Source organism: Schistocerca gregaria, chromosome 11 (assembly GCF_023897955.1).
Source record: "Schistocerca gregaria isolate iqSchGreg1 chromosome 11, iqSchGreg1.2, whole genome shotgun sequence".
Lineage (NCBI taxonomy): Eukaryota > Metazoa > Arthropoda > Insecta > Orthoptera > Acrididae > Schistocerca > Schistocerca gregaria.
Genome location: NC_064930.1, coordinates 110,442,205 through 110,461,564, shown reverse-complemented (window position 1 = coordinate 110,461,564; position 19,360 = coordinate 110,442,205). Strand labels below are relative to the sequence as shown.

At 44.7% G+C, this 19,360-nt stretch overlaps 1 protein-coding gene and 1 non-coding gene across 4 annotated transcripts in view; one reads left to right on the top strand and one right to left on the bottom strand.

Annotated features, from left to right (window-relative positions):
* The window catches only part of LOC126295163 (ankyrin repeat, PH and SEC7 domain containing protein secG-like), a 64,439-nt gene extending 57,686 nt beyond the window's left edge, over window positions 1-6,753 (bottom strand). The window contains exons 1-3 of one of the 3 annotated variants that reach the window (XM_049987459.1): window positions 6,605-6,753; window positions 455-627; window positions 315-362 (exon numbers count right to left, since the gene is read on the bottom strand). In XM_049987459.1, coding sequence (XP_049843416.1) covers window positions 315-362; window positions 455-542 — 136 coding nt within the window. In that variant the 5' untranslated portion in view covers window positions 543-627; window positions 6,605-6,753. The remainder of the gene's footprint in view (window positions 1-314; window positions 363-454; window positions 628-6,604) is intronic. The other 2 variants (XM_049987461.1, XM_049987460.1) reach the window with 2 other exon arrangements.
* Window positions 6,754-19,073: 12,320 nt separating this feature from the next.
* On the top strand, window positions 19,074-19,147 carry Trnas-cga (transfer RNA serine (anticodon CGA)). Its single transcript has one exon. It is a non-coding gene; the product is annotated as a tRNA-Ser (tRNA).
* The last annotated feature ends 213 nt before the right edge of the window (window positions 19,148-19,360 follow it).

The following is a 19,360-nucleotide window of genomic DNA, read 5'->3' as shown; positions in this document are numbered from 1 at the left end:
CTAGAACTTAGAACTACTTAAACCTAACTAACCTAAGGACATCACACACACACCCATGCCCGAGGCAGGATTCGAACCTGCGACCGAAGCGGTCACGCGGTTCCAGACTGAAGCGCTTATAACCGCACGGCCACACCGGCCAATATACAAGTAATAAAATCATATAAATTACACGTGTTGATTACAACTGACGTTACAGCAGGTAACAGATTTATTAAATCACAGAAGTAGAGAGCCACAACGAGATAGGTCAGCACCAAATGAAGCTATTAGACCTTGAAATGTCCTTAGAAATTATGCAAAAGAATATTTACCTTGGTTTTCAGATCTTAAGCGTAAAACATTGACTTCCAGATCGGGTCCTGTAAAAGAATTCATACAAATCTATTTTATTACTGACTATGAAATTGTTATTCGTTATCTAAACTTACATAAACAAAAAAAGAAAATTTACCTGTAATAGAATCTGAGTCACTGCAATTTGCAGCTATGACTACGGCCACCAAAATGCAGATGAACCAACTAATGCTTCTGCGGAACATGATGCAAAGACTAAGATGTCGGACCCAAGTGTGTAGAACTTTTGCCACGAAATATTTACATCAGATTTGCACACTATTGCACAACCTGTAATTTTATGAACAAATAGAGTTACAAAATTGATTTTCCTTGTGTAAGGTGTATAGCATATTAATTATTGTAAATTAATGTTTTAATGTAACTTGGATTACGTCGTTCTAAGAGACAGATGACACTTCGGTCAGCGCATTATACACTCCTGGAAATGGAAAAATGAACACATTGACACCGGTGTGTCAGACCCACCATACTTGCTCCGGACACTGCGAGAGGGCTGTACAAGCAATGATCACACGCACGGCACAGCGGACAAACCAGGAACCGCGGTGTTGGCCGTCGAATGGCGCTAGCTGCGCAGCAGTTGTGCACCGCCGCCGTCAGTGTGAGCCAGTTTGCCATGGCATACGGAGCTCCATCGCAGTCTTTAACACTGGTAGCATGCCGCGACAGCGTGGACGTGAACCATATGTGCAGTTGACGGACTTTGAGCGAGGGCGTATAGTGGGCATACGGGAGGCCGGGTGGACGTACCGCCGAATTGCTCAACACGTGGGGCGTGAGGTCTCCACAGTACATCGATGTTGTCGCCAGTGGTCGGCGGAAGGTGCACGTGCCCGTCGACCTGGTACCGGACCGCAGCGACGCACGGATGCACGTCAAGACCGTAGGATCCTACGCAGTGCCGTAGGGGACCGCACCGCCACTTCCCAGCACATTAGGGACACTGTTGCTCCTGGGGTATCGGCGAGGACCATTCGCAACCGTCTCCATGAAGCTGGGCTACGGTCCCGCACACCGTTAGGCCGTCTTCCGCTCACGCCCCAACATCGTGCAGCCCGCCTCCAGTGGTGTCGCGACAGGCGTGAATGGAGGGACGAATGGAGACGTGTCGTCTTCAGCGATGAGAGTCGCTTCTGCCTTGGTGCCAATGATGGTCGTATGCGTGTTTAGCGCCGTGCAGGTGAGCGCCACAATCAGGACTGCATACGACCGAGGCACACAGGGCCAACACCCGGCATCATTGTGTGGGGAGCCATCTCCTACACTGGCCGTACATCTCTGGTGATCGTCGAGGGGACACTGAATAGTGCACGGTACATCGAATCCGTCATCGAACCCATCGTTCTACCATTCCTAGACCGGCAAGGGAACTTGCTGTTCCAACAGGACAATGCACGTCCGCATGTATCCCGTGCCACCCAACGTGCTCTAGAAGGTGTAAGTCAACTACCCTGGCCAGCAAGATCTCCGGATCTGTCCCCCATTGAGCATGTTTGGGACTGGATGAAGCGTCGTCTCACGCGGTCTGCACGTTCAGCACGAACGCTGGTCCAACTGAGGCGCCAGGTGGAAATGGCGTGGCAAGCCGTTCCACAGGACTACATCCAGCAGCTCTACAATCGTCTCCATGGGAGAATAGCAGCGTGCATTGCTGCGAAAGGTGGATATACAGTGTACTAGTGCCAACATTGTGCATGCTCTGTTGCCTGTGTCTATGTGCCTGTGGTTCTGTCAGTGTGATCATGTGATGTATCTGACCCCAGGAATGTGTCAATAAAGTTTCCCCTTCCTGGGACAATGAATTCACGGTGTTCTTACTTCAATTTCCAGGAGTGTATTTCTGCTTACATCTGATTAACTGTCGGAAAGTGCTCTGTAAATGACTTATAGTCTTTTGTCACACCTATATCAGTTGCAGAGGTATCGGTATCAACTTTAATTTCCTTAATGAAGCTGCAGTATATTACATTGTGTGCTAATGTTTCACACAGAGGGAGAGAGGGGTGGGGGTGTGTGTTGCCTGTAGCAAAGGCATCAGGTGGCTAAATGAGCCTCAGGCGTGTAAGGGCGGGCGAGGGGCAGCTTCCCAGCGAGGTCGTGGGGAAAACTATTGCATTAGGGATATAACGGCGGCTACAGGTCGCTGTGTCGAATATGGCTGTTGCATTCTCCTAGTCACGCGCTGTGATGAACCTAAGACAGTTAAAAGCTGATCGCGGTGAGACGAGCTCAAAAGGACATGGGTCATGATTTTGCGATAGTTATTGCAACAGCTACGAATTTTTGTAATTGTGAAAATTGTGATAGGCACTAGAGAGTAATAACTAAGAACTACTTTGAGCTATTGTGGAAAATTAGATATTAAATGAAAGCTAAAGAAGTCAGTAAATACTACAGATGTCACATCTCGGTCATTTTACGTGTTCTAAATACTGCAGCAGATTTTAGAACAGTATGATGGTGTAAATGTGCCATTACTCTGAATTTGTGAAGGTTACACATAATATTAAAATAGCATGAGTTATGCGCTTCTGTTCCTAATAATACAACATCGTGAATATTTTAAGTTTGATGATATTTAATCATGGGTGTATTCATTATGTAAATGCGCATTCATAATATTTCCGAATAAAAATTATGTGGTCAACATTGTGACTTTCTTCAGCGTCATATACACTGAAGAGCCAAAGAAACTGTTACACCCGCCTAAAATCGCGTAGTTCCCCAGCGAGCATGCAGATGTGCCGCAGTAAGACGTGCCATGGACTCGACTAATGTCTGAAGTTGTGCTGAAGGGAACTGACACCATGAATCCAGCAGGGCTGTCCATAAATCCGTAAGAATGTGAGATCCCAGATATGCTGAATAATGTTTATGTCTGGGGAGTTTGGTGGCTAGCGAAACTGTTTAAACTCAGAAGATTGTTCCTGGAGTCACTCTATAGCAGTTCTGGTCGTTTGGGGTGTAACATTGTCCTGCTGGAATTGCCCAAGTACAGTCGTAATCCACAATGGACATCAATGGATGCAGGTGATCAGACAGGATGCTGATGTATATGTCACCTGTCAGTGTCGTATCTGAACGTATCAGGGGCCCCATATCACTCCAACTGCACACGCCCCACACCATTACAGAGCCTCCAATAGCTTGAAGAGTCCCCTGCTGACACGCAGGATCCACGGATTCATGAGGTTGTGTCCATACCCACATACGTCCATCCTCTCGATATAATATGAAACGAGACTCGTCCGACCAGGTAACGTGTTTCCAGTCATCAACAGTCCAATGTCGGTGTTGATGGGCCCAGGCGAGACGTAAAGCTTTGTGTCGTGCAGTCATCAAGAGTACACGATTGGGTCTTCGGCTATGAAAGTCCCTAACGATGATGTTTCGTTGAATGGTTCGCATGATCACACTTGTTGATGGCCCACCACAGAAATCTGCAGCAGTTTGCGGAAGGGTTGCACTTATGTCACGTTGAACGATTCTCTTCAGTGGTCGTTGGTCCCGTTCTTGCAGGATCTTTTTCCGGCAGCAGTAATGTCGTAGATTCTTATTTTACCAGATTCCTGCTACTCGCGGTACACTCTTGAAATGGTCGCACAAGAAAATCCCAACTTCATCTCCACGTCGGAGCTGCTGTGTCCCATCGCACGTGCGCGGACTGTAACACCACGTTCAAACCCACTTAAATTTGATAACCTGCCATTGTAGCAGCAGTAACCGATCTACAAACGCACCAGACACTTGTTGTCTTACGTAGGCGTTGCCGACTGCAGCGCAGTATTCTGCCTTTTTATGTATCTCTGTATTTGATCATGCTTAGGTATACCAGTTACTCTGGCGCTTCAGTGCATAAGGAACAGTGTACTCAATAATATCGATGAGATGATGTGCAAAATTGCAACTACTAGATTCATTACACGCCTAATACCGACGTACAAATGTCTTGGACACTACGCCAAGTACACCAGACGTCACACAGGTTTCATTAGATCCAACAAACTGCCAAAAAAAGTAACATTCATAGAGGAACTTGATGCATGGGCATGTACCATATAAGAGTAATAGGAACTGCAAGTAGCATCTTTAGTTGGTTAGGAGTCGTCTCCTAAAGCACGTAACTGACACAAACCAATACAGGAAGACACAGAAGAGCTATCGCGCAAATCGTGGAAAATAGAGTAGAAAAGAAAATGACTTGGTGCTTTCTTTAGTTTTCCTCGTTTTCATAACCAACTCTTTTAAGAATGAGTAACACTGAGAAGTTTACACCCGCGGTTACAACATGGGTAACAGAAGAAATACTTGAATTCTTCGATGAAAGGAGGAAGTCCAAAAACGTTGAGGGAATTTCTGCAATACAGAAATACAAGTCGCTGAGGAATGAGACAAATAGGAAGTGCAAGGAATCTAAGACGAAGTGCCAGCATGAAAAATGTGCAGAAATCGAAAAAGAATTGATGGTCGGAAGGACTGACTCAGCATATAGGAAGTCAAACCAATGTTTGGTGAAATTGAAGGCAATGGTTGTAACATTAACAGTGCAACGGGAATTCCCTGTTAAATTCAGAGGAGAGAGCAAAGGTGCAGAAAGAGTACACAAAAGGCCTTTATAAGGGGGAAGATTTAACTGAAGAAACAGTAGTCGATTTAGAAGAGATAGGGGATCCAGTAATACAATCACAATTTAAGAGAGCTTTGGAGGACTTAAAATTAAATAAGGCACAAGGGATGGACCACATACTATCAGAATTTCTAAAATAATAGCGGGAAGTGAAAGCAAAATGTCTATTCACAATGGTGTGTAAAATGTATGAGTCTGGCGACATACCATCTGACTTTCAGAAAAATACCACCCACACAATTTCGAAGACTGCAAGAGCTGACACGTGCGAGAATTCTCGCGTAATCATCTTAATAGTTTACGCATCTTCGTTGCTGACAAGACTGGAAAAGAAAATCGAGGATGTGTTAGGTGACGATCAGTTTGGCTTTAAGGAAACGTAAAGGCAACAGCGAGGCAATTCTGACGTTCCGGTTGATAATGGAAGCAAGACTAAAGAAAAAGCAAGAAACGTTCATAGGATTTGTCGACATGGAAAAAGCGTTCGACAATGTGGTACAAGATGTTAGAAATCCTGAAAGAAATAGTGGTAAGCTATAGGGAGAGACAGGTAATATACAATATGTACAAGAGCCAAGAAAGTTGTGAGGAAGAATAGGTTAAGAGAGGACGACCAAGAACGAAGTGCTTGGATTAAAAAGTGTGTAAGACAGGACTGTAGTCTCTCGCCCCTACTGTTCAATCTGCACATCGAAGAAGAAAAGAAAAGGAAAGGTCAGGAGTGGAATTAAAATTCAAGGTGAAACGATATCAATGATACGATTTGCTGATGACATTGCTATCCTGAGTGAAAGTGTAGAAGAATTACATAATTTGCTGAATGGGATGAACAGTCAAATGAGTGCAGAATATGGATTGTGAGTAAATAGAAGAAAGAGGAAATTAATGAGAAGTAACAGAAATGAGAATAGCGAGGGGCCTAACATCAGGATTGATACTCACGAAGTAGATGTAGTTAAGGGATTCTGTTACCTAGGCGGCAAAATAACCAATGGTGGGTGGAGCAAAGAGGACATCAAAGCAGACTAGCACCAGCAAAAAGGAGATTCATAGTCATGAGAAGCCTAGTGGTATCAAAAATAGGCCTTAATTTGAGAAACAAATTTCTGAGACTGTGCCTTTGGAGCGCAGCATTGTGTGGTAGTGAAACATGGACTGTGGGAAAACCGGAACAGAAGGGAATCGAAGCATTTGAGAGGTGGTGCTGCACACAAATGTTGAAAATTGGATGGGCTAATAAGGTAGGGAATGAGGAGTTTCTGTGCACAATCGGACAGGAAAGGAATATGTGGAAAACACTGACAAGGAGAAGGTACCGGATGACAGGATATCTGTTAAAACATCAGGGAATGACTTCCATGGCACTAGAGGGAGCTGTAGAGGGCAAAAACTGTAGAGAAAAGAGATTGGAGTACACCCAGAAAATAATGGAGGACGAAGGTTGGATGTGCTGCTCTGAGATGAAGAGATTGGCACAGGAGAGGAATTAGTGGCGGGTCGCATCAAACCAGTCACAAAAAAAACCAAAAAAGGACAGAGAACAGGATAGTGTCAAATTCCAGAAAGTGATACGTACAGCACACGGCACAGTAATGGAGGAAACACGCAGAGACTTACCAGACACGTGTTTCTCCGGTCCGCGCCGTAGCAGCCTACTCTATGGCGGTCGGCGGTCGCGAGTCGCTCCTTTTAACCTTGGGCTGTGCACGGCTCGGCAGGGCTGCCACCTCCCACCCACTCTGTTCTCCGATTTCCCTCTACTCCATACCCCACTCCACATTCCCCTGCCCTTTTCCTGCAACGATAACCCGTGAGCACGTCTGACGTCCGAAGTCTCGCTACGCGATGTCTGACACCAACAAACGCCAATGAAACGTCACTTTTGTGGCGTTCACTAACTTTCAAGGTAAAGTTTTGCCAAACGATCTGACCAAAAGTCCTACGAAGACTTTGTTCTTACATATAATAAGTAAGTGTATCGAAATTTTGTATGCAATCACTCAGTAACCATATCACGTCTATAGTGCGAAATAACAGAACAGGCCGAAACACAGAATTCGTTTTTTTGCAAGAATTTCACGGCGGAAGATAGTGACGTGGTCCCTCTTTTCTAGCATCGCACGAACGCCGAAATGCTAGATACTGCGGTAAGCGATCGAGGAACCGAATAGGTACAAACGGTTAGCAGGGCACGCGGACGAAATCAGACATTACACAAGAGAACTTGCTCCCCTACTACAGCAGTTTATCATTGGTCACTACACAACGATTAGTGCGTAGTGAAAAAAAAGCGAAGGTCATTCACATTTCCACGATGTGCAGTAGGACAGATGCACAAAATACATCCCCACATCGCTGATGTCTGCCTGTTGTAGAATTACGGCACGCGTTCTATGCTCACCTATTAGCTCGGTTCTTGAGAGAAAAAAATCTGCTTTATAAAAATGAACATGGATTCCAGAAATTGAGATCTGACCAAATTTTCTCGTTTTGAGAAGACAGAAGGAGGGATCTGTTATACTTGCAAAAACAATGGAAAGGCAAGATCGCATAAATACTTCTCAATTTAAAATAGTGGGTTTCGACACACTTTGCTGTCATCTTCAGGTGTCAAAAAAACCTTTTGCTTATTAATCGTGTTCGTTTTAAGTTGGACCTCACGCCAATTTGTCATATGGGTAAAAACTCACAGATAATTGTTACATCACAAAAACGTAGCACTCGAAGCACATCTGTTTATGTAAGCTGGACAGTTCTCGCTTCCCGCGCCCGGGTTCCCGGGTTCGGGGATTTTCTCTGCCTCGTGATGACTGGGTGTGGTGTGACGTCCTTAGGTTAGTTAGTCTTAAGTAGTTGTAAGTTCAAGGGGACTGATGACCATAGCTGTTAAGTCCCATAGTGCTCAGAGCCATTTTTTAAGCTGAACATTTTCTGAGATTAACTGGGATCTGGCGAGACTCTGATCGCTACTATAAGGTCCACAGCCCTGTGGATACCGCCGCTGCTGCGATGGCTCGGTAATCGACTCCAGAGATGCTCTTCACACAGCACCCCACTGCCATTTAGTGAAAAGAAAAATAAGAGCCTAGCGCGTCTCGGACCAGATTTGTGACTGGATTCGCGACCTCCTTGCAGACAGAAGACAAAAGGTAACAACTCCGAAAGAATGTCAAATTCTGATGAATGTAAAGCATTATGCATACTTAGGAGAAGAAACCTACTGCTGTGCAATTGGACTGTTGTTGACAAACTGGTGGAAACTGTTATTACCGTAAAATATCATGCAGTAACCATCTGGACACTGTCTCCGCTAATCACTCTACGACGCAAACATTGGGGTTGCACACGTCTGGTATGAGACAATCGCGGGGGGGTGGGGGGGGGGGGGTGGAGGGGGTGTCTGGAACCGCAAAACAACCCTGTGTTCTGTGTGGGGCGGCGCTGGGGTGAGTGGACTGCTGCAGCCTGTTGTGGGGTTGTGAACCACTGAGGGCTACGGTGGGTACGAAGCCTCTCAGTCGTTTCTAGTTTCCCAGTTTAATACATACCTACATACATACATACAACCATCTGGAATGAACATAAGTGGAGTGGCAACATATAGAAAAAAAACAGTAGAAAAAGCAGATATCTGACTCATATTCACACGAGTCTTAAAAAAGCGTAATTCATCCACTAAATTAGTGCCTTACAGGATACTTCTTCGACTTATTTTTCAGTATTGTTTATTAGTGTGGGTTCCTTACCAAGTCGGATTAACAGAAGAAGTTGACAGGACCCAAACAAGAGCGGCGCGTGACGTCACTCGGTCATATTGTTGGAGAGCGATCGTTGCAGAGTTACACAACAACCCCGAGTGTTGAGGTTTGCTGTTGACTAGTGATGGGCTAAACTGCGATTTTCCGATATCAGTGATTTCTGTGAATGCTACTTTTCAGTATCTGCTATTCTTAACTGTGATTTGTCGCAGTTAAGAGTCGCAGTTAAGGAACGTAGGTCGCGTATCCCTCCGCCACTGCTATTTCTGCTACTTCCGCGATTTCTGGGACTTCTGCTACTTCTGCGATTTCTGTGACTCCTGCGATTTCTGCGACTTACCACCGTATGAAAAAGTTACATCTGCCCACACAGAAAATTGTATCTCAACAAACCTGTTATTGGTAAGTACGTTTTACGTTTGTACTCCCGTTGGCTTTAATTATGTATTAAAGAAACAACTGTGAAAATATTAATAGTGCAATTAATATGTAAGTAGCCATACAGTAGCGTAATAGTTCGTGTTTAGAAAATGAATTCTAACATATTGTTATGTTCAGAGGTACCCGAACTACATTTCAGTCACTCAGTAAATTGATAACTCAAAATATCATTGTCAACAGATCTGGAGAAATTGCCACTGCGTCTTTAGACCGTTTTCGTCAGACGATAGGTTAGTTTCTGTTTTGATGGACTTAATTACTTCAGTGAGATCGTTCTTGCAAATGTGAAATATACCCCATTGAGTGGATTTCATTACAGCAAATATTAGCAATCTACTCTGTCAATTATATTGCTTGTATTTAGTGACAGCAAAAATTGTTTAATAATCCTTGTGATTTTGCAGACACAGTTCTGACTCTTGATTACTGGTTGCTGTACGTATCTGTCCACATCAAGGCTGTTGAGAGAGACTCGTGAAGATTTAAGACAGCCCTTAGAGTATTTGCAGTTTAAAAGTGACATAATTGTGAAATAAGTGTGCAGATGAGTGATTAAACTGTGGTTTATTGAAGTTGTTATACGATTTTAAATGAATAATAAATACAGTGAGTGAATAATGAAAATCTCATTTTCCATATGTTTAAGCCGTCCTATACCCGCAATTTTCCGCCACTTATTTACTGGTAAACACTTGTTGGAGAGTGACATGCCGCCCCCCCCCCCCCCCTTCTCCACAATCTTGGTATGACACTGACCTGTAAAATAGCCCAAAGTCTACAATATGCATTTTGAGGCTGTTGATATGAAAGTGGGAAGTACAGATCTTCCAGTTACATCAGGAATAGCTTAAGTGCATTACTTGAAAGTAACACAGGAAAAGCTTACTTATGTAGGTGGTAGTAGTGTCGGCAAAAAGTTCGTGTGTTTGAAGTTGCCATGTAGAACACCAGGTGCAAAACTCTCATCCCGAGTCTTGAACTGTGCCGGAATAAAAGTGAGGCATTCATATGACTCAATAATGCTGTTTTCATTTCACTACACTTATACAGATGTCTGAGTTCTGCTGTGTTAACATTGCAAAGTCCTATAGACATGTGGAGTATTAACGAAAATTGTCATATTGGGAGCAGAATCACATTTGTTACGTTACTTGATATTTTCAGGAGAAAAAGGCAATGTTGCTTCTTATTAATATAATACACTCCTGGAAATGGAAAAAAGAACACATTGACACCGCTGTGTCAGACCCACCATACTTGTTCCAGACACTGCGAGAGGGCTGTACAAGCAATGATCACACGCACGGCACAGCGGACACACCAGGAACCGCGGTGTTGGCCGTCGAATGGCGCTAGCTGCGCAGCAGTTGTGCACCGCCGCCGTCAGTGTCAGCCAGTTTGCCATGGCATACGGAGCTCCATCGCAGTCTTTAACACTGGTAGCATGCCGCGACAGCGTGGACGTGAACCGTATGTGCAGTTGACGGACTTTGAGGGAGGGCGTATAGTGGGCATGCGGGAGGCCGGGTGGACGTACCGCCGAATTGCTCAACACGTGGGGCGTGAGGTCTCCACAGTACATCGATGTTGTCGCCAGTGGTCGGCGGAAGGTGCACGTGCCGTCGACCTGGGACCGGACCGCAGCGACGCACGGATGCACGCCAAGATCGTAGGATCCTACGCAGTGCCGTAGGGGACCGCACCGCCACTTCCCAGCAAATTAGGGACACTGTTGCTCCTGGGGTATCGGCGAGGACCATTCGCAACCGTCTCCATGAAGCTGGGCTACGGTCCCGCACACCGTTAGGCCGTCTTCCGCTCACGCCCCAACATCGTGCAGCCCGCCTCCAGTGGTGTCGCGACAGGCGTGAATGGAGGGACGAATGGAGACGTGTCGTCTTCAGCGATGAGAGTCGCTTCTGCCTTGGTGCCAATGATGGTCGTATGCGTGTTTGGCGCCGTGCAGGTGAGCGCCACAATCAGGACTGCATACGACCGAGGCACACAGAGCCAACACCCGGCATCATGGTGTGGGAAGCGATCTCCTACACTGGCCGTACACCTCTGGTGATCGTCGAGGGGACACTGAACAGTGCACGGTACATCCAAACCGTCATCGAACCCATCGTTCTACCATTCCTAGACCGGCAAGGGAACTTGCTGTTCCAACAGGACAATGCACGTCCGCATGTATCTCGTGCCACCCAACGTGCTCTAGAAGGTGTAAGTCAACTACCCTGGCCAGCAAGGTCTCCGGATCTGTCCCCCATTGAGCATGTTTGGGACTGGATGAAGCGTCGTCTCACGCGGTCTGCACGTCCAGCACGAACGCTGGTCCAACTGAGGCGCCAGGTGGAAATGGCATGGCAAGCCGTTCCACAGGAGTACATCCAGCATCTCTACGATCGTCTCTATGGAAGAATAGCAGGCTGCATTGCTGCGAAAGGTGGATATACAGTGTACTAGTGCCGACATTGTGCATGCTCTGTTGCCTGTGTCTATGTGAATGTGGTTCTGTCAGTGTGATCATGTGATGTATCTGACCCCAGGAATGTGTCAATAAAGTTTCCCCTTCCTGGGACAATGAATTCACGGTGTTCTTATTTCAATTTCCAGGAGTGTACATTCAGTGTCACAGCTGTGTTTGACCAACCATAACTGATGCTGAATGTGCATATTGTCATATAATGTGAAGGGCTTATTTCAATAGTGGTACAAGTCGATTAACTCCACTTTTCTGTCTATAATGCTTCTGAAATTAATGATCCAAACATACATTAATAACGGTTCATTTCTAGCAAGAAGCCATATGCTTGAATATTTCCGGTATCTCAACTGTAGATTTTTCAGCGCTCGTTTAACTTTACGACTCTGTATCTCAAAATGAACAAAAATGGACTTGTACCACTAATGAAATAAGCCCTTCACATGCACACACAGCACACCGATCTCGTGAGGCAGAAGGCTCTCATAACGAAGTACGTACGTCGTTCAACAGATGGCACTAGGAAAAGAATGTTAACTGCGCTTTTTAGTTGCTACTTTGTGACTCTTATTTGCGACTCGTCACGGAAATCGCAGTTAGACTCGATAGCGTGTCGCAGAGATGAGCATAGTATAAACTTTGGCCAACAGATAGCACTGTTAACTGAGCGTTTTAGTTGCTACTTGCGACTCTTAGTTGCGATTTGTCACTGAAATCGCAGAAAGCGGTATGAAATTCGGCCAACAGATGGCTCACGGCGTTTAATGTGAAATGCTACTTGCGACTGCTAACTGTGACCGAAATCGCAGTTAGATTTTGTAAAGTTGTTATTGTGAAATCTGTGACTTCTCAATCACTGTGATTTCTAACAGATACGCCATTTCCTGCCCACCAGTACTGTTGACATTCCGAGAAAGTACGTTCCAGGAGGAGTCAGATAACATATCAGATACGTCTACAGAAATGACAATAGCGAGAAAATTAGAGAAATTATAGCAAATACGAAAGCTTATTTTCAACCATTCCTTCCACGCGCTATTCGCGAATGTAAGGGGGAAGAGGCATGAGACAATTGTAGCTGAAGCACCCTCTGGCGCACACCGTAGATGTAGGTGACGTCACCGGTTAATGGGGTAGAAATGCGGGTACTGCAGCCACACTACGCGAAACATTCAGCTTTCAAGTGTGAGTTGCGCAAAACGCAGCCCAGAGTTTTTGGAGCAGTAGTAGGAGGTGACCGTGAGCGTATCTGCGACCGTTCAACCCGAGATAACCTCTCGACAGTACGACTTCTTCCTCGACGCGATTCAGCCTCGTATTGGCTGCACATCTGCTTCCTGGTCTGTATCCTGCACCGTAGATGCTAAATGTAATTTTCAGATGAAGGAAGATTAGGGCTTAGGGTCCCGTCGACTCGGAGCTCATTAGCCACGGAATGCAATCTCGGACAGTGTGTAGGATAGGGAAAGAAATCGACCGAGCGCTTTCAAAGGGATTGCCGCGTACACTGAAACTTCCACTGTGAATGCAAAGAATGACTGCTGGTAAAACTTCTACGTTACTTCTTCAAACACCAGATTGAAAATGAACGTTCTGAGACTGTTTTCTCTTTACTTATCCCCATCATTTCTAAACTGATAAAAAATATTTAAGCGCAACGCAATCTGACTTTCAATAATCCCTACAAAAGAATAGCCCTAACAATAATCTATAACCTTCATGAACCACTTACCTCACAAAAATCTTCGTTAGTCCAACTACTGCAATACAGCGAGCACCAATACTGCCAGCTACATAAAGGATTCTACCTACTGAAGGCACTAACTACTGATACACATATAGTTAGCAAATGAAAGATTTTGATAGGGAACAAAAAATTATCTTTACCTTAATAGTGTTGAAAAGTCATAATACAGTATAACCTCGTTAGCGCGAACTCGCAGAAGACGAACTCGCTATTAACGCAAAAAAAAAAAAAAAATATTGGTCCCGCCAGGAATACATTAGTTCTTATGATACGTTTTATCGGTTAACACGAATTTCGGTTACGGAGAATTACGAACTCTGCTTCAGTTCTTAGCGTAATTAAATTTCACTGTAACACGAACTTCCGACCTTAGAGTATTCTAAAGAGTATTTTTTTCCCAAAATGAATGTAAGAAATGTAGCTACAATGCTAATTATACTTATTGTTGACTCGTTCCTAACGTATCGGAGGTCGGTAGGCGCGATTATCACATCAACAATCAGCGTAAGCTGTAAATTGTAAGACATTCAATAATATGTGCAACAGCATTTAAGAATGTACTCAGTGCAGATTTGACAGGTGTTCTGTTAGTCTTAGCTGTATCGAGTTGGAATACTGCATAAAACTACAGTTACAACCGTTCCGTAGCACGCGAAAATGGCAAAGAGGAAACAGACAGCTCTAAATGTACAAATTTAAGATTCTAGATGAAGTGGACCGTGGTACCAAGAAAACAGCAATTGCAGAGCAGTTTGGAATACCTAAATCTACTTTATCTACGATTATTAAGAATCGACAAAAAATTATTAAAGCTGCGACATCAGGTTCTGGAAACAAATCTAAACGACTTCGTACCGCCAAGTATGAAGACATCAATACTTTACTGCTAGAATGGTTCAATCATATGCGTGCATCGAACATGCCTTTAACTGGCCCTGTGATTTAGTCAAAAGCAAATGATATTGCTAAAGATATGGGCATCTAAGACTTTCGTTGTTCTGCTGGTTGGTCGTATCGGTTCCAAAAGAGACATTCAATTTCATCGGTGCAAATTTGTGGTGAAGCAAATGAAGTTGATGAAGAAAGTACGAACAGCTGGTTGCATGAATTCAACCGAGTGAGGGAAAAGTATGCCTCGTGTGATGTGTTTTAACGTGGATGAAACTGGATTTTTCTACAATCTTTTTCCAAATCACACCCGGGGGATAAAAGGTGATAAGTGTCACAGTAGAGCACGAAGCAAACAGCGTGTGACTCTTGTGCTGTGCTGTAATGCTGACGGCAGTGACAAGTTTCGTCCCTGATTATCGGTAAATCCGAGAAACCACGTTGTTTACAAAACATATATATGGACACTTTACCTTGCATTACTCTCACCACAAGAAAGCTTGGATCGATGGCACATCATTTCGCAAGTGGCTTCTTCGTTTCAACAGTCGAATGGTTACTCAAATGAGACATATTCTTCTTACATTGGACAGATGTACTGCCGATAACGTTCATGATCTGAACCTGTCCAACATAAAGATTCAGTTTTTTCCACCCAACGGCACAAACCGCCTTCAGCCTTCGGACCAAGGCATAATCTTTCTCATAAACAGAGCTTATCGTAAGCGACTTCTAAGAGCTGCAATTTGTGCTGCTGAAAACAATAATGCAACCCCAAATTGGAATCTGCTTGACGTAATAAAAACCATCGCGGCAGCCTGGAACTCAGTATCGCCACATCATATAGGGAAGTGCTTTAATAGAGCCTGTAGACACAGCAACACTGAAGATGTCCACGAGTTAGAAGATGCCACTTCACCTGATGAATGGCCGTTGCGAACCCTGGGATTCGTTTCGAAGAATTCATTAGTGTAGACGACGATGTTGCTTCTGTGGAAACGGATGTGCCAAAAGCTGTGAACGAGGTGCAAGAAGGGCCATCAGAAGAAAGTGAAGAGGAAGAGAATACAGATACCATTCCACCTACCCGTCAGGAGATGTTTACAGCCTTGGACTGTTTAGGACGGTTCGCTTCAACATCTGACGTCACTGCTGGGTTTACGGACGCTATCATCACAATTGGTTGTGAAATTACAAAATATTATCGTTCCCATGAACGTCAGCAAACAATGACCGAATTTTTTCGAAGAAAGTAACGTACATAATTTGTGAGTACTTGGTTCAAAAAATGGCTCTGAGCACTATGTGACTCAACTGTTGTGGTCATCAGTCCCCTAGAACTTAGAACTACTTAAACCTATCTAACCTAAGGACATCACACACATCCATGCCCGAGGCAGGATTTGAACCTGCGACCGTAGCAGTCTCACGGTTCCGGACTGCGCGCCTAGAACCGCGAGGCAACCGTGGCTGGCTGTGAGTACTTGGATTTTACAATCACTTTATAGTGTTATAATTCTACAATAACGTGATTGATAGTGTAGTGTATTACACATTGGTGAACTGCTATACATGTACACTTATTAAAATCTGTGTTATTCACTTAACACGAATCTTTTTAACACGAACTCCTGTTTTTTCGCCCCCTTCGGATACGTGTTAAATTCTTGACATCCAGTTTAACAGATTTCCTTTTCCTGACGGACGCACGTCCAGATCGTCCGCTCATATTAAGATCTCAAAACTCTGGGATTTCTCTCCCCACATCCATCACTCCTGGCGGCTCACCTCCAACTGCCCAACGCTACGGGCTGTTCACATCCAAGTGCCCAACTGGCGAGTAACTTCCAACAATGAGTCCAGCCAGCCACAGTCTGCACACACCGCAGTCAGTGATTTAAATACCGAGTGCTGCACAGCGCTACCAACATACATACCTAAACTACCTACTTACAACACTTATCATTCGTTTCTTGTGGCGCCAGCCACCTCAAGAAGAGAAAAAATCAAATCCGGTGGCATTCTACACGGGATGGGGAGATTATGCATGAAAAGCAAGTACACTGTGGCTCCAGAGTAGACGTATTACTGAAGGGAAAGCTACAGCGGAGCCCGATAGTAAAGCTGCACAATGTGAGTATTCACAGAAAGCACGAAATATGATACTTAGGGCTACATACTGGCGATCGACTGACGTTTAACCGACGTTTAAAACATGCAACTGATCAAGCAGGAAATCTTGAAAACTCACAAGCAGCAAGAGAATTACACACTGCTGCTGAAAACTGTACGAATCTATCACTCAGCTTTGTTTGAATCAATTGAATCAATAGTACGAGAGTGCACTGAAAAGTGATGCCTCCGAAAGAATTTTGTATATGAAAACTCGTAACCCTCGTAATATTGTGGGGGGGGGGGGGGGGGGAGGGAAGAAGGAGGGCCGAGCGGTCTTCATGCTCACCTTTTAAAAACATTGTAATCTACTCATATACCTACTGTATAATTTAAAATATTGAAAGAAATATTTATTGCTTTAGATGACCTTTTTTATATCAGGTTTTGTATTTTTTCCTTTTTTTGTATTTTTCGGTAGAACGTAACCCAAAAATTTAAGTCTTAATATTAAATATGGCTTTTTCATATTTTGGTGTTGAGAATCTCTCTTACATAAACATACTGCATATTTGTAAAAAGTATGAAGTCAACAAAAGTCTACGATAGTTAACGAATTCCGTATTTTTTAAAAAAAATGTGGTGCTCTCTGTGTACACATTACGAAAAATTTTCAGGTTCTTGGCCGTACCTATATGTCAGAACGTTATTTAAAAATGACGTTATTGATGAAGTTGACAAAACTTAACGAAATTTGTCTTTCTTGTGTTGGGGGTGAAGTACATTCCCTTGGCGGTATGCGTTATGGAAAACACGTTGCTATTACTAGGGTGAAAGCTTTTTAAATAAAACAAACATTGAAACTTCCTGGGAGATTAAAACTGTGTGCTAGACCGAGACTCGAACGCGGGACCTTTGCCTTTCACGGGCAAGTGCTCTGCAACTGAGCTACCCATCCACGACTCACGCCCCCTCAGTTTTAATCTGCCAGGAAGTTTCATATCAGCGTACACTCCGCTGCAGAGTGAAAATCTCATTCTGGAAACATCGCCAAGGCTGTGGCTAAGCCATGTCTCCGCAATATCCTTTCTTTCAGGAGTGCTAGTTCTACGTGGTTCGCAGGAGAGCTTCTGTAAAGTTTGGAAGGTAGGAGGCGAGGTACTGGCAAAACTAAAGCTGTGAGGACGGGTCGTGAGTCGTACTTGGGTAGCTCAGTTGGTAGAGCACTTGCCCGCGAAAGGCAAAGGTCCCGAGTTCGAGTCTCGGCGAGGCACACAGTTTTAATCTGCCAGGAAGTTTCATATCAGCGTACACTCCGCTGCAGAGTGAAAATCTCATTCTGGAAACATCGCCAAGGCTGTGGCTAAGCCATGTCTCCGCAATATCCTTTCTTTCAGGAGTGCTAGTTCTACGTGGTTCGCAGGAGAGCTTCTGTAAAGTTTGGAAGGTAGGAGGCGAGGTACTGGCAAAACTAAAGCTGTGAGGACGGGTCGTGAGTCGTACTTGGGTAGCTCAGTTGGTAGAGCACTTGCCCGCGAAAGGCAAAGGTCCCGAATCCGAGTCTCTGTCCAGCACACAGTTTTAATCAGCCAGGAAGTTTCATACTAGCGCACACTCCGCTGCAGGGTGAAAATCTCATTCTGAAAACAAACATTGCTAATAACTTACAGCTTTATTCTTCACGCCTGCATATTCAATTCTCACTATAGTCACCATGGCGACAAACACATTTCGCTCCAGAAGAGAACAGTTTGTTGAGATCGTCATTGTAGTATGTCTGACTTTGTTGATTATTCCATAACCTCACCTCTGCATCCATCACTTCTTCACTGTGAAAGTGAAGTCCTTGAGGGTGCTCTTTAACTTTCGGAAGCAGATAAAAACCGCTTGCGGCCTAGTCGGGACAGAAAGGAGGACGATCCATGACAATGAGTCCAAGGCATCAGATTGATGCAGATGTCGTTGTGCTCGTGTGTGGTGTGGTAGATAGAATGTTAACAACGTTTGCTTTTTTTTTTAAAAAAAAATTCAGAGTTTTCACGTGAAAAATTCGGAGTAACTACTTTACGGACTTTGTCTCACAGTGATCAGAACAGAACAGTGGTTAGGGGAGGGCACAGGCGGGCCCTGCTCCGACTGTATGGGGCTTTCAGCATGTGTTTTCACCAGAATGAGATTTTCACTCTGCAGCGGAGTGTGCGCTGATATGAAACTTCCTGGCAGATTAAAACTGTGTGCCCGACCGAGACTCGAACTCGGGACCTTTGCCTTTCGCAGAAGAGCTTCTGTAAAGTTTGGAAGGTAGGAGACGGATACTGGCAGAAGTAAAGCTGTGAGTACCGGGCGTGAGTCGTGCTTCGGTAGCTCAGTTGGTAGAGCACTTGCCTGCGAAAGGCAAAGGTCCCGAGTTCGAGTCTCGGTCGGGCCACACAGTTTTAATCTGCCAGGAAGTTTCATATCAGCGCACACTCCGCTGCAGAGTGAAAATCTCATTCTGGAAACATCCCCCAGGCTGTGGCTACGCCATGTCTCCACAGTATCCTTTCTTTCAGGAGTGCTAGTTCTGCATGTTTCGCAGAAGAGCTTCTGTAAAGTTTGGAAGGTAGGAGACGGATACTGGCAGAAGTAAAGCTGTGAGTACCGGGCGTGAGTCGTGCTTTGGTAGCTCAGTTGGTAGAGCACTTGCCCGCGAAAGGCAAAGGTCCCGAGTTCGAGTCTCGGTCGGGGCACACAGTTTTAATCTGCCAGGAAGTTTCATATCAGCGCACACTCCGCTGCAGAGTGAAAATCTCATTCTGGAAACATCCCCCAGGCTGTGGCTAAGCCATGTCTCCACAGTATCCTTTCTTTCAGGAGTGCTAGTTCTGCATGTTTCGCAGAAGAGCTTCTGTAAAGTTTGGAAGGTAGGAGACGGTTACTGGCAGAAGTAAAGCTGTGAGTAC